Source organism: Helobdella robusta (genome assembly GCF_000326865.2).
Source record: "Helobdella robusta unplaced genomic scaffold HELROscaffold_64, whole genome shotgun sequence".
NCBI lineage: Eukaryota > Metazoa > Annelida > Clitellata > Rhynchobdellida > Glossiphoniidae > Helobdella > Helobdella robusta.
The window spans coordinates 577,504-593,350 of record NW_008705358.1 but is presented as its reverse complement, the minus strand read 5'-3'; the positions used below and the strand labels follow the sequence as shown (position 1 = coordinate 593,350).

At 32.0% G+C, this 15,847-nt stretch overlaps 4 protein-coding genes across 4 annotated transcripts; 2 read left to right on the top strand and 2 right to left on the bottom strand.

The window, feature by feature from the left end:
* Nucleotides 1–405: 405 nt before the first annotated feature.
* Nucleotides 406–1,739, top strand: HELRODRAFT_180745 (hypothetical protein; the record flags this gene model as incomplete). The annotated part of the gene is made up of 3 exons (XM_009030041.1): nt 406–543; nt 772–1,026; nt 1,179–1,739. 3 exons carry the CDS (start codon nt 406–408, stop codon nt 1,737–1,739), a joined length of 954 nt encoding a protein of 317 aa, XP_009028289.1.
* A 518-nt stretch (nt 1,740–2,257) lies between these two features.
* On the bottom strand, nt 2,258–7,621 carry HELRODRAFT_180744 (hypothetical protein; the record flags this gene model as incomplete). The annotated part of the gene is made up of 12 exons (XM_009030040.1): nt 2,258–2,661; nt 3,040–3,239; nt 3,645–3,702; nt 3,855–3,974; nt 4,250–4,429; nt 4,752–4,784; nt 5,902–5,928; nt 6,132–6,302; nt 6,519–6,694; nt 6,829–7,132; nt 7,296–7,340; nt 7,561–7,621. The coding sequence occupies 12 exons, from the start codon at nt 7,619–7,621 to the stop codon at nt 2,258–2,260; spliced, it is 1,779 nt and encodes a 592-aa protein (XP_009028288.1).
* A 675-nt stretch (nt 7,622–8,296) lies between these two features.
* Nucleotides 8,297–9,460, top strand: HELRODRAFT_88439 (hypothetical protein; the record flags this gene model as incomplete). Its single annotated transcript, XM_009029969.1, has 4 exons — nt 8,297–8,498; nt 8,637–8,791; nt 8,978–9,118; nt 9,320–9,460. Coding segments are annotated over 4 exons (639 nt in total), but the record flags the coding sequence as incomplete, so codon positions are not given.
* A 1,132-nt stretch (nt 9,461–10,592) lies between these two features.
* On the bottom strand, nt 10,593–11,651 carry HELRODRAFT_121397 (hypothetical protein; the record flags this gene model as incomplete). Its single annotated transcript, XM_009030039.1, has 1 exon — nt 10,593–11,651. A coding segment is annotated over one exon (1,059 nt), but the record flags the coding sequence as incomplete, so codon positions are not given.
* Between the last annotated feature and the right edge of the window lie 4,196 nt (nt 11,652–15,847).

Below are 15,847 nucleotides of genomic sequence, written 5' to 3'. Positions count from 1 at the left end.
ATTTACTGTCGGAAACTGCACACAAATTCTCAAACAAATGTAAAAAGTTTGGGGTGTTATTTATAATAATTATTTTTATGAATATAAATTTTAAATTTTATTAAAATAAACTTAATTGAATAATGATTATTTTTATTAACATCGACTCTCTAAAAGTCTAAACAATTTAATAATTGAATTTCACTAGGAACCTTAGTTAGACTTACCTAGCTTAGTCCTTAGTAGTGTAGTGTAGTAATATAGTCAGTCTTCTCTTCACTTCACTCTCCTTAGTGACCAAGACTGGCTTAGTCCTTGGTACTTAGCTTAGTGATTTTAAAATTTAACTGCTTTGTTTTCAAGTTGAAAATTTTTAAATTATTGAACTGTGAGGTGATCTTTCTTTAGAGTCTAAATCTAAACAAAATGTCTTCTTTGTTACTGGACAAAATAATGAAAGATGCCCAGCAACTTGTGGGGAAATTGAAGCAGAATGAGAATCGAACAGAAGACATCATCAATATGTTTCAAACTTTGCAGAATAAAGTTAATGATATGAACAAGGTTAGCTAATAAAAAAAATTATAAATAATAATGAAAAAATTCATGATGTTTTATATATAAATAGGTTGAATTTCTAAAATTCATTTTATATTTTTCATTATTGTAAAAATATTTTAATAAAATAAAATTTATTTTGATTATAACAACATTACTGAATTGTCTATGCTATCTATAGCAATGAAATTTAAGAAAAAATTAACTTATCATGATTTTTGTTTTTGTTTTAAGTACCAAGATGTCTCAGGGATGCCTCAAGTTCAAGTTGACCTTCCTCTGCAAATCCTAGATTTTTCGTTGCTACCCGAAAACCAAAAAATCAAAGAATTAGAAGCAGAAAACGAGGAACTAAAAAATCATTTAGAAGAGCATCAAATAACTTTAGAGCTGGTTATGAGCAAATACAGAGAACATATCAACAAACATCTTAATAAGAATACTTTAAGTTCTTCTCTAGATAGTAAAACTCATCAAGATAACCTGAATGTTTGTGGAATTTTTATGTTTTATTAATTTATTGATTAATTGACTAATTAATTGATTAATTAATTAATTCATTTATCAATTAATTAATTAATTCATTCATTTGCTATTCACATGTTACTCTCATTACTCAATTAAAATTATTTTTTACCCAGCTCCTTCACAATAAAATCATCTCCATAAACGAAATGGGTGAGACGATGTGGAGGGCTCTGGCGGCAGAGGTGGAAGTGGCCACAGAGGACATTGTGGCCAAAGGAAGCAATGCAGAGGACGCAGCCAACGACGATGAGGACGACAACCGGAAGCGAAAACTCACCCAGCTCCTGAAAGAATACCACAACCTGAAGCAACTTCTCGACGTCAGCGCTACGTTCGGCAACAATTGCCTCTTCGATAGACAAAAACTCGACCTACTCTACGACCGCAGAAGGCCAATTAACTGTTTTGAGAATGATCAAAATGTGTCCATTATAGAAAACAAGAAATTAGGATATAACGTTAATTGCGATGGTAATGACGACGACGATGGCGATAATAATAATAATAATAATAATAATAACATTAATAATAACAATAATAGTAGCAATAGTAATAATAATAATAACAGTAGTAATGATGATGACGATTATGATAGTAATACTGAAGAGCCTTTTATGTATCAATCATCCCCTGAATCTAACCATTCCCAAATATACAATGACTCATCTGAATAGTAAAGGTAGTAGTAGTTGTTGTAGTAATAGTAATAGTGCAGAAGAATAAGTAGTAGCAGCAGCTGTAGTAGAAGTAGTAGTTGTAGTAGTAGTAGAAGGAATAGTAGTAGAAGTAAAAGCAGTAGTAGTAATCGTAATAATAATGATGATTGTAATAATAGTAAAATGAAAACCATTTTACTGATAAGTGATTATAGTAATAAAGTAATAGGTGATAGTATAGTATAGTGCCAGAGTATGTTATATTTCGGTTCCAAAGTTTAGTTATTTATTTTATTTAATTTTCGCCACGTTTCTTACAATCAAAAAACATCATATGCATGTGTATGTACGTGTGTAAGTTTGTTTTTTTTTTGTGTGTGCGTGTGTATGTGTGTTTGTATGAAGTTAAAATGATTTTGCTTTAATTTTACGCAAAAAAATATTTCAGTTTGTTTGCAGGCAATTATTTGCTTATAATCATAAGAAATGACATAAAGATCACTACTTTTATTGCAACTTAAAACACAGTATTTGAGTTAATATATGCTGGTGTCGTCAACATCTGTACCGTAAGAACTGTAACAACTATTAATCGTTATGTCGGTATAGGGAATTCTCGAGCCGGAGAACATCGAATCGTCGTCGGTATTTGTCGATGACGAAAACGACGACGATGATGGCGACAGGTCACAAATGACGTCATTGTTCTTCTTGTTATGGTTGGAATTACTTTGTAAGTAGCTACTGTTATTAACGTTACTATTTGTGTTGATGTTTGGAAGCGGTTTCGGTTTGCGGCCTCGTCTGCGTCTTGATTCCGCCGTACGGAACGCGTAAACTTTTACGTAACGTTGCGTGTCCATGAAACCTTTCACCATTGCCAGCAACGCAAATGATGGGCCCATGAAGTAGAGAAAGTTCAGCATCTCCGGCCAGATTCCTAAGAGTTTGTTTGAGAACTTTGTTGAAATTGGTGAGTTATGTCTATGAATTCTCGAGGGAGTCAGCAATAGTTAGTTACGTGTCAGTAGTGTTAGTTCACGCTATGTGTGCATACTAAGATTCATCATTGAGAACTACCGAAAAATACATAAACTAAGTAAAAAAATTTTAGAAATTGTTTTATTATAACCCCAAAGTTTAAATTATTTCAATTAAATATTATAACTGAACTCACTTGGTAGATCAGTTTTCCGTCTCGCTATTACTGATAGAAAGTAGTAATATACATTAATTTTAAAAATATTTACGATGCGTAAAACTAAAAATTGAATTAAAAAGCAAATTTTCTAATTAAGAATTAACAATCGACGCATACCGACTAAAAAGATATCCACAGTTACGTAGTGGTTAACGTAACAGCTATACCGGCCGGAATCGAAAACCGACATAAGATCGATCCGGACCGAATAGTCGGACAGTATCGAAATCCTGTGGTTCGATATGCTGTATATTTCCAATGTAGATACAAGCATTGATCCATTATAGTACCAGGCTGCCATTGCTAAGTCTAAGTAACTGTTGGATGTTGAATGGATTAATATTTTTTAATCAGGGAAATAATTTTATTCAATTGAATTAACATTTAGTTTTTGTGTTATTTATGAAATAATTAATATTATTTATAATTAATAAATTCTTGAAGCGTATTGTCGGTTTTGTCATTTTTCTAAATCGCCTTTTAAAGGTGTTACTCTTAAGTTAAGTTTCAATCTCGCATGTAAATCCTTTGAATGACTTTATCAAAAAATGCGATATTTTTCGAATTAATATGGTAATTTACTTCAAATCCTATTAAAAACTAGTGAAACATTTAAATTTAGTCAACATTTCGAAATTAAATTTTTTAAAAATTCAATTCAATTTGAAGTAATTCAATTTCTTGGCTTTGTAAAATCAAAAAATAGCGAAAAAAAGGCGAACCCTGGGCAAGGCAGTAATTCTGTGTCTAATTCTCTTCTGATTACTGTTACGAGGTCTCCTGGTAGTGTTAGTAGTAGAAGTAATATTAGCAGCAGGAGTAGTAATAGTAGCCGCTGCAGTAGTAGCAGCAAAAAAGCAGCAGCAGTAGAAGGAGAGTTAGTAGCCGAAGAAGTGACAGTAGTACTAAACTTCCTAATCGATTTTAGTAACCTTCTACTAAGGTGTTTTTTAGATTACTCCGCATTTTCGATTTAGCAAATGCAAATAGTCTGCCTAGAAGCGCGCCGATTGGTGTACTCAGGATGTACCTCTTTACCATTGTAAACATATCTATTGTAAAGTTGGAAGAATTTATGTAGAAAATGCGAATGAATGAATGAACGAACGAACAAATAAATGAATAAATAAGTGAATGTATTAATTAATTATTGAATGAATGAAAGGACGAATGCATGAATGAACGAATGAGTGAAAAGTCAGTGCATGGATAGATGTATGAATTTACGAACGAATGGGTTAGGGTTAGGAAGGAATGAATGAATGAATGAGCGAATGAATAAATGAATGATTGATTGAACACATGGATAAAAACCCGTAATCACCACCTTCACACTCGTTATCGCAATAATCAACTTGTACTTCCTTAGTGGCTTCTGCAAGAATGACACGTTTTGAGAAAATGGAAGACTGGCAGATTGCACCGAGAGGATATAACTTGAAAACGTATTCCAAAAATTCTGGGTGAGAGGGCTTGTTATCGTAGATTTTTCGAACTATACATTGAGCTAAAAGATGAGAAAAATTATTGTTAACCATAACAAGATACATTTGCCAGTTGTTTCATTAATTTTTTGTTTCTATAGTTCAAGTCTTGTTATCGATTTCTCGATAACTTTACATTGTCGGATTAAGCCAAGATTTTGCATACTTGCTTATGAGTGATTGATGAATGAATGATTGAATAAAAAATAATTACGTTAAATAACAATTATGGAATTAAATTTAATAAATGATATAATAATTATGAAATTGAATTATTAATATAATAACTACACGCTCGTTTCTTTTCTCCAGAATAACCGCAGTTACTGCATTCACCCCACTCACCCCATAGTGAGAACATAATCCAGTTTGCATCGGCTGTGAATGAATGAATGAGTGAATGAATGAGTGAATGAATGAGTGAATGAATGAAAGAATGGTTGAATTGATAAATGAATAAGTTCAATAGGTATTTACCATTTGATTAGTGAAAATAATAACATAAAAAATTCCTAACAGTTTTTACGTGGATTTCTTGGCCTGGGAAAGCCAGAAGTTTCAACGTTCGAAACTATAAATAAAAATATCAACAATAATAATAATAATTATTATTATTATAATACTAATACTTTGTGAAATATTTAATTCTACTTTATTTGTCATTATGATGGCTAAAAAATCACAGAAAGTTCTTTGGAACTGGAAAATTGTCAACTCAAAACAACAAAAGTTGTTTGGTTTAATAGAATTTGTAACAATTTTTTTCTCAAAAACTTGTGTTTTCAACCTTAATTTGAAAGTACTTGCTAGTGTGTAGTGCATCCTACATCAATCTTTAAAGTTAAACTCATATAATCCAGTAAAATAATTTATTAACTCTACATAGGAAAGGAAAGTTTTACAAGTTCGGTGATGAAATTTTATTAAACGAATACTGTTAATTAATACGATTAAATTTATAGCTAACCCCAGGATTGACAGAACTAACAATACTAATATAATTAAGCCATTAATGAATTTAAATAAAATAACATCCAGGAACTTTTGTTATTATGCACCTTATAAATGGAATAATCTGCCACAATATTTAAGATCAATTAATAATCTAACAGAATTTAAAAAGAAGTTGAGAACATTTTTGAATTGTTTAAGTTAAATGTATTAATATTTTATTCTTAATTTTATTCATTTTTTAAGTTTAAATGTATCGATGTTTTATTTCTAAGTTTATTCATGAAAATTTAAGAACATTGAAGAATTTAAAAGACATTTATGTTATTGTGTTTTTTTTATTTTTTTGATTACTTACTATGTTATTTCTTGTTTTATGGGAGTCAACCCTAGATAAGCATTTATTGCTAGGCTGACTTTTTTCACTTTTTTGTGAATAAATGGAATTAAAAAAAAAAAGTTGAAATAAAAAAAACCATCGATCAAATATTTAAATAAATGAATAGATAAATGAATAGTTGAGTACTTGAGATGTGAAACTCACCTATCATACTCTGTGTCACAAGTTCAGCTGAAACGAATGATTGATTGATTGAATGAATGAATGAATGAATGAATGAATGAATGAATGAATGAATGAATGAATGAATGAATGAATGATGAATGAATGAATGAACGAATGAAGAGATGAATGAAATGCGAGTCGATCCTCATTTTCTTAAAAAATATAAGTAAAAAAAAAACCCAACGTAAAAAACTTCGTATAGAACGAACCATCGATATAGACCATGTTACTGATTGCGCTATATCCGGACATTTTTTCCCAGGCCATCGCCATTGATATGGGGCTGTCCTCGTCCAAGAATTCCGCTCTGAATGTCACGTGGGCAGTTTCTGGCTTTTTTGACGAATTGTGAAAGGTGCAAAAATAGGCCCCCGCGTCAGCTGGTCGGTTTTCGAATATTTAAATAAAATAAAATTATATTCATAATTAAATATAATTATTGCTGTTAATCATCATTAATATTATTTTATAATCATTAATAATGATTGAAATAAATTTGGATTGGAAGTTATCGAAGTTGTGTTTGATAAAGAATTTGTACTTTATGCTCAACTACAAGTGAATAAGGAACAAATAAGGAACAAAAAACTGCATACTAGCTTGAAAATCCCTGATAACAAGCCTATGATCCGGTGTGGCGTAGATCCTGTTTAGCCTGTTGTTATCGTGTTTGTCCAGCTCGACCTCCTTAGCGTACCAGAGTGCTTCGTTGGCCACGTGCTCTCGGTGAAATTTAAACCAAGTTTTAGGGCCTAACTCTGAGTACTGGTCACTGAAAATTAAAAAAATTTATTTGAAAAAGTTATAATAGAAAAATTATTGGCGACTAAACGTTAATTTAATAAATTTTGCGGGTTAAGTGGGCTAAAAAAGTTTATCTATGAAATTAAGTAAAAACAATCTGACCAAATCATGCAAGGTACGTAAGTTATGCCTCCGATGGCAACAGTTACAGCCCAATAAGAAACTTTTTGCTTGTTCCCTTCATCGCATCCCTCTCCAACTTTTCTAATCGCTCTACCAAATCTTAGTCTCGGCTGTTGGGCTATGTTTATGATTTCACTGTTTTGAGGTTTTGGAATTAGTCTGGTGTCGATTGGATTTTTGTGTTTGTAGGAAGGGTATGGTTTGGGCTTGGGCTCATTAATTTCTCCGCAATAGAAATTAGCTTCTTGTAGTGTTTTGCCATATCTACATTCTCTGTCGGAAGCTACGTGAAAAATTGTTTTTTCAAAATGACGAAACCATTTACCTAAAAACTATAAATTTAGAATAAAATTCAAAATACTATACACGTACAGAAAAAAAGTTGTTTTAAATATACGAAATAAGAAAATATTTCTGAATTCATGCTAGCTGTACATAGGATAAACCTCGTTTTCTCATTTGGCTCAACTGGTCGCTAACCAATTCGTAGTCTGAATTAAACAAATTTTCAAATTAAAATGAAATTATCATTTAGTCTTTAATATTATTTGCTAAGTTACACGTACTAAGCTTGTCACTGGTATAATACCATTTCTCTTTGTGATTTTTAATGTCTGTTACTTCTATTCTTGCTTCAAATTCTTCAAATTTTAATTATAAATTGTTATAAAATGCATGTTTTATTAGTCAAAATCAAATTAATAGCATTACTAGCAGATGTAGAGATTTTTATAAGATAAATTATGTAAAAGATCCACAAATTTAGAGCCATTGTGTATTCAAAATTGATCAAAATCTCAAGAAATGTACACAGAAATCGATCAAAAAACGACGTCAATGTATTTTAAAGTTTATTTTTGTCCACAAAAACGTCATTTTTGACAGCGATGTGAAAATAAAACCTGCCTTTAGATGTAAGTTTAATCAAGTTTTATATTTCATTCACTTGTGCGGTAACAAACAAGCAAATAATAATCTTCATGTCTGATCTTGTGTGTATATGGTATACTCCGAATAAGTATTCATTAACAATTGAACGCTTCACAATGTTTTGAGGTTTTTTAAAAATTTAAAAGTAGATTTGAATGCTGTGAAACTCCTGTCAAGATTATTATTGAAAAACGAAATTATGGGTGTTGAAATTAAAGTTTTTGAATCCGAAAATGATGTGGCCACTAATTTAGTGGCTTTCATTTTGTCAGTGGCCTCTCAAACTATTCGCGGTGGAAAAAAATTTTCTATTGGCCTCTCAGGTGTGCCTCTCTTCATTTTTCCTTTTTAAAAAAAGTTTTAATTAATTTAATATCAATCTTCTAATTTTTTATAATTAATTGTTCAAATTAAAAAATGCTGTTGGTTTTCTAACAAAATAAATTAATAAACTTTATTTATATAACTTTATAATTGAACGTAACAAATTTCATATTACATACTTTCCATTAAAAAAGGTGGTAGTGTCATTAAATATTTCTCTGATGCAATCAAAAACACTGAAAGTGATTGGTCACACTGGAATGTTCTGTTCTGCGACGAGAGATACGTAAGTTATGATGACAAAGAAAGCACATATGGTGCATATTACGAACAGTTCTTCAAACACGTACCTATCCCCAAGGAACAAATACTCAACATTGATTATAAAATACCTAGTTTGGTATAGTTTTAATGTAATAATTAATAAAATTTTGAAAAATATTTTTTGGTGTTTATTTAATTTTTTTAATTATTTATATATTAAATAAATTATCTCTTTTCCCCTATGAACACTAAATTTGATTTTTTAAAAGTTGAGGACTCAGCAAAAGATTATGAAAATAGGTTGAAAAAGTTAGTGCATTGGGATGAGGGTAGTGATTTTCTTCCCATGGTTGACATTTTGTTGCTAGGGTTGGGCCCAGATGGGCATGTATGCTCATTGTTTCCTGGTCACACTCTACTAAAAGTGAATTTTGATTTTGGTTTCATTTCATTTAAAATTTATAATATCAATCAATTAAATTTATATATAGCCCAATTTCTGAAAATTCACAAACATTTTTACTATCATCATCATCTTTGCCATCATCATCGCCATCAGCACTGTTGTAATCATCATCCTCATCATCTACACCACAAACATCATTATCAGGAGCAAGAAAGATGGGTGGCTGCCATTACAGATTCTCCCAAACCTCCACCCAATCGAATTACTTTGACTTTTCCAGTTATAAACAATGCCAGAAATTTGGTTTTTGTTGCATGCGGGGAAGGAAAAAGTTCTATATTAAAGGTTGGGTGGTGTATCTATTTGTGTTACATGTATATATATATGTGTGTGTGTGTGTGTTTGTATTTGTGTGTGTTTGTTTGTGTTTGCTTGTGTGGGTTTGTGTATACAGTAATGATGATAGTGTGCCATTTATATAGCTCTTTATACATAACTTCCATTATGTAACATTAATCAAGGTTAACTTTTCATAATTTTTGCCAGGAAATACTTGAAAATAAGCGCCTTGATTTGCCTGCTTCTATGGTAAAACCAGTGAATGGTAACCTAACTTGGTTGTTAGACAGGAAGGCGGCGAATCTGCTAACACTTCCTAGTATTCAATATGTTCATGGTGATTTGTGATTAGTGTACATGATGTGGGGTTTTATTTTTGGACTGTTTTTAAATGAAGTTGTAGATAATAATTTTGTTAGAAGGCGAATGAATGAAGAAATGGTTGAAAGAATAGTTAAATGAATGAGTAAAATAATGAATGAATGAATGAACGAGTGACTGATTCCTGCAATCTATGTCGTTTTGATAGCAGAGTACAAATATGTCGAATTTGGCATTGTACTCTAATATATTACATGTACGTATCACGCTGTGCAGTCGTACGATCACAGTGTATGTGTGTTTTTATGTGTGTTTATGATTGTATGTATGCATGTCCGTATGTGTATGTTTGCGTATGTGTGTGCGTGCGCGTGCGTGTGTGTTATGTCCGTTATCATGCTGAATGTGTTTTAGTCAATCCTCTGTCATTGTTCGGTTACTTATTGCTGCTTTCACTGATTTAAAAATTCATTTGTTATAGGTTTTGATCAGTAAATGCTGTTTATTACTAAATAAAATCTCTAATTGTTTTAATTGCGAGTTGTTAGTTCATATATGTACAACAAATAGTTGACGTTAAACTACTATTATCGTTATAATTATCCTATCTTTTATAAACAAACATATTACAGAAATACATTTATCATTATTGCTCGCAATAGTATTATTATTAGTAGTAGAAGTATTATAACTGTTCAGTTTGAGTCAGGTTAAGTGTATATTCCATTACCCAAAGCTGATGACCTCTTGAGATATTCAACTTCGGAAGCAAACCAGCGATCTGCTGATTTTGATACGTCACCTGTGTTAAATAGACAGTAGTTTGGCAATCGTCAGTGAGAGAAAACAGTTCGTAAACTTTTCTTCTGCTCCGTTGTACTATGGCTCTTGTACCGTCGATGAGGTTCAGGCTCCATCGCTGATTGCATCTGAGAGAGAATGATGAAGAGCCGCAAGCTGCCAGGGTTACGTATCCCTTGTTACTTGCTGTTAAACATCCCCCGTCGCCGTACGTGATGGAGTTGTCGAAATTGAATGAGAAATCTTGGCTGGAGTTATGCCAGGCACACGAGATCATTTTTATGTACTTGCTGTTGCTGCTGCTGCTAGGCACAGTCATGCAAATTTTGCCGCGATAGTTTATAAGCTGGCCGTAATGTTTCGAGGTTGGTTTTGGCGTCGTTAATTCGGGTATGACGTTGTCTAGAAACCATTTAAAACTTTTACAGTTCAACCTTTTCCTTAAACGGTGTCGACTCATTAATTGAATTTCGTCGCTTGTCACCCTAGGCTTTGTGGCCGCGTAGTAAATGTGAGCGTAGTCGTCCAACCAAACGTCGACCAAACGTTGATTGTTCGTGTGCATTATATTCGCACCTCCGAGATCCTTTGGGAATGAGTAGGGAAGGAATTCCCTGAATAGATGTCCCACCCTCGAACAGGGAATTATCAAAATGGAGGCACCGCAGGTCCAACTTCTTATTGATATCTCCACATTCTCTCCGCCCCAGATAAACATTCCCGGATCGAAAGCTCCCAAATGAAAGAAATAATTCCTATCAATTGCAATAGCACATCCTAAAAGCGTCGGAGATGGAATCGGGTCCGTAACTCGTCGGTTTTGCAATCGATTTGGCAAAAATTTCCACACGAATTCCATCGTCCAAGTCATCCCGCCGTGAACAAGATAACTCCAGGCCGCATAATCCAGCGTATTCCGATCAATTGCATCTATTAGCGGTACAGCGATCGTGTTCGTGTTGTTTTTGATCGCTCTGAGAAGGGGAGGTAGCCAGCCAACGTTAACTTCCACGTGCCCATCTAGGAAAATTAAAATTTCGTGTTTGGCTCTTTTCGCTGCGGATATCCTGGATCGAATCAATCCTTCTCGTTTCCTGTTCAGTGTGATAATTATTTTATCACTCAAGACTTTGCAGTATCGTTGCAAGGGTGTTTTCAGGTAAGAATAATCACTTTTATCGTCCACTAATATGATCTCACCGAGTAAATTATCAGGCGTTCGTATCAGAATGCTATGTAAACTTCTCAAAAGAACCGACCAGTCTTCATTATGAAATGGGATTATAATGGATACTTTTGGAAAAATGTCGTAATCCTTATCGCCAGTACGTTTGCATTCATCTGGACGCGTGTCCGGAATATTCCGATTCAGTGGGATTGTATTGCTTACTGAAACGTTGAACTGGTAGGTTTTGTAGTTTGTGCGGCTTTCGTTTTGGGTTGGAAACAGCTTAAGGAGTTCATCCAGTGAGATTTTTTCAGTTAGCAATGGTTGGCTGTCGCGATGTTGTATGTTAAACAGGTAGATGAAGTATACACAGTATGCTATTAAACTTATTAGACTAAACCTTGTTATTGTGAATGGGAGATTCATAACTTCTCATAATTCACAATTAATAATCAACACCTAACAATTCATAATTCACAATTCATTAACTTACAATTCATAATTTAGAGCGGTTAGATTACTTTTTTCTACGTTGTCATCAAATCAGAACTTTGTAAAAATTGTTAAAATATTATTTTTACTAACAAACAAAATTATGCCATCACGCATAATTGAAATCCACACATAAAAACATTTTCAATGTACAAATTTCATCGCTACGTCCTACGATATATTAAAATAGTATCAGAATGTCAAACTAAAAAGGAAAGAGCAACATAAACTAAACACGTATATTTATGAACGTAAAACACATATCAATCATAAATACAATGTTAATATTTTATATATATATACGTGTGTGTGTGTGTGTGTGTGTGTGTGTGTGTGTGTGTGTGTGTGTGTGTAATTCTTTTTCTTATTCTTCGATTTAAGATCTTATAATTAAAGTGAAAGGAAATGCCAGCGAACTGTCAGATCAGCAGACAGATATATGTATTGTGTGGTAGTACATACATTGTATTGTATTTTATTGTGTGGTATTTATATTGTATTGTGTACTATTGTGTACAATACAATACAACACAGATACCAATCTGTGTTGTATTGTATTGTGTGGCATTTATATTGTATTGTGTGGTATTTATATTGTAGTGTATGGTATTAATGTTGCATTGTATTTGTGTGGTAGTGTATTGGCAGATGAAGTTTAGTCGAAACAATCCATCCATCATTCTGATTCAAGTCTGAAAAGCTTCTCAATATTATTATTATTATTGTTGTTGTTATTATTATTATTTTTATTATAATTATGATTATTATGTTGCGATTATAGGTATTGATTTCAAAATGGATGACTAGACGAATGAAAGAGGAAACAAATGAATGAGTGAATAAACAAATAGATGAATGAATGAATGATCGAATGATTGAATGAATTTATTAATCTATCTAATTTATATAGCGCAGTATTCAGGATGTTGAACTTAGAGAGGTAGGTTTGTCTTGAGATCAGTTCGGAACAACGCGAATCTGTGAGTGAATGAGTGAATGGGTGATAGACAGTGCAATCAAAAATTTATTTAAAATAAATAAGTAAATGAACAAATGGATAAATGAAAATGAATGAACGATTGAAAAATGGCAGTTAAATGATAAAATTTATTTGAAATTTAATGAAAGTTCATTCGATAGATTGATAATTTTCGTCAGACTTGCCTTCTGTGTTGACTATTGAACTCTTTGAAAACTAAACTTGTATAAAAGATTAATTTGTTGATTCATTAATTTAATTAATTTATTTATTTGTTTATTCATTTATTCATTTATTCGTTCATTAATTGATTGATTCATTCATTTATTGGTTTGTTTGTTGATTTGTTGGTTCCTTGGTTCATTTAACTATTCATTCGTTCATTTGCTTATTCGTTTATTCATTCAATCAATCATTTAATCCTTCATTCATTCATTCATCATTTTTTTCTTTTGTTCAGTTAATCAAACCAAATTTTGCATGTGATAGTTCTTGAATTATTGAATAGAATGGAATAGGTCTACTACTGATTGTGAACTTATAAATATTATTCTCTTGTCTTCTTATTATTTTTTTTCATATAATAATTATTTTATTGTTATCATTATTAACAACAACAACAACAACAAACAGCAAACACAACAACAACGAACAGCAAACACAACAACAACAACAGCAGCAACAACAACAACAGCAGCAGCAGCAGCAGCAACAACAACAACAGCATGTTAACAAAACGATAACATAATAGCGGTTACAAAAATTAGTGAAGGTGAGCCAAAAACACCTAGGTTCTCTTTTCGCCAACTTCTATATCGGTTATCTGGAAAAATCAACTTTTTAAGATAACCCCCTCTAAAACTTCACATATACTAAGCAAGATACGTTGATGACATCTTCATATCATATGAAGATTCTAATAAAGTTAATGAACTACACTGTTCTCAACGAATCCAAAGTAAACTTCATCACTGAGCACGAGAATGATAAATCCTTACCTCCTCCTGATGTATAATTCGATCACTAACATCATCATCATCTATTATTATAGGACCCATATGAACACCAACTACAAAACGGACGATTCCGTCTTAAAACAAATCATTTACAAAAATGTCAAACCGACTTATCCTACCGACAAAATAAAACCACTAATTTATTATAGGAATGCAAAGACATCAAACCTTGTCATGAACAACAACTGCTCTCTTGAACATGATACGGCTTTAAAATAGTAGCCATCTGATATATGGATTTACATGTCACCTTGACGGCTCTGCACGTCAGAATGCTTCATACGTCGGAGTAACAACAACATCACTAACTAGACTAGATACTTAGAACACACGCATAATTTTGAAATTACAAGAGAAATCCTGGAGAACAACGCCAAAAATAATATACTGTAATTCTAGCCATTTCCATCTGCCATCCCCACAATTCGGTACTTACAAACACCTTTTAATGATTCGTAAAGACTATGTACGTAAAAATTGTTCGGTCTTAGCCATAATTTACAGAGGTTACATATCTCCCTTAAAAATTTAGTGACGGGGGTAAAAATAGGGCTTTGTCACTCCCACAATTAAATGCGTATTTGCTTATAAACATCTTTAATGATTCATGAAATTATTTCATGGTTGAGTGGAACATTTGGGCTAACTAACGCCCATCAGTTCGTGCAGTTATGCACTGAAATCACGATTTTCACATGGTTAGAGATACGGTTGTTGGGATTTTATACAAAGTTTGTATTTTTGTTTGTATATGTGTGTGTGTGTGTGTGTGTGTGTGTGTGTGGGTTTGTTTGTGTATGTGTGTGTGAATGAATGAATGTATGAGTGAACGAACGAATGAACGAATGAATTAATGGCTTAATGAATGAATAAATAAATGAACAAATGAATGAATGGATGAATCATTGAGTCAATGATTTTACTTTATTTATGAATCATATTTGTAAAGGGAAACGCCATTTCTGACTTCGAAAATTATTCTACTTGAAAATATGCATTGTTGTATATATATATATATATATATATATATATATATATATATATATATATATATATGTATATATATATATATAGATAGATGTATAGATATATAGATAGATATACATACAAATGTACATACACACGCACACAAACAAACACAGAGACTAGACACATACATACATGCAAACAGTAAACAGTTTTTAACCAATAACTGACTGTTTTGAGTCATTCATCATTGGTTTGGTTGTAGCATACTAACATACACACACACACGTACACACATACATTCACAAACATAAACATACGCACACATACATATACGCACACACACATACATTATTTTACATTTATATAGCGCTTAATTCTTCTTTAAATCTTCGATATTGGTTTTTGGTCAACGTCTGACTTAAAACACTTAACAAGAAATTTAATTGGCGTTCATTGGCCCATTATAATTATATAAACGATAATAATTATTATTATAATTAAATAAATTATTAATAGCACTAATTATAGTCCTAATAATAACAACACAAACGATGATAATAATAAAAAAAATATTATGACGTTATCAATAGTAAAATGTAACGAAATGAATGAATGAACAAATGGAAGAATGAGTGAGTGAATGAATGAATGAGTGAGTGAAAGAGGGAATGAATGAATGAGAGAATGAATGAATGAGAGAATGAATGAGAAAATGATTGAAAAAAGATTGAAGGAATGAAAGAAAGATTGAATATTAAAGAACTTAAGTCTAATTTTTGAAACTTATCAATTCATAAATTCTCTTGAATGCGATCGGACCGTGTATATTTGCTCTTCTGAATGAATGAATGAATGAACAAATTAGCGAATGAATGAATGAACAAATGAACGAATGACCGTCTCGTCGTTTTAAGGTCATATGTGCTCTAAATATTTATCCGAGGAATGCGAATGGAGGAATGAATCTCGATGGATTTATTTCAAATGTT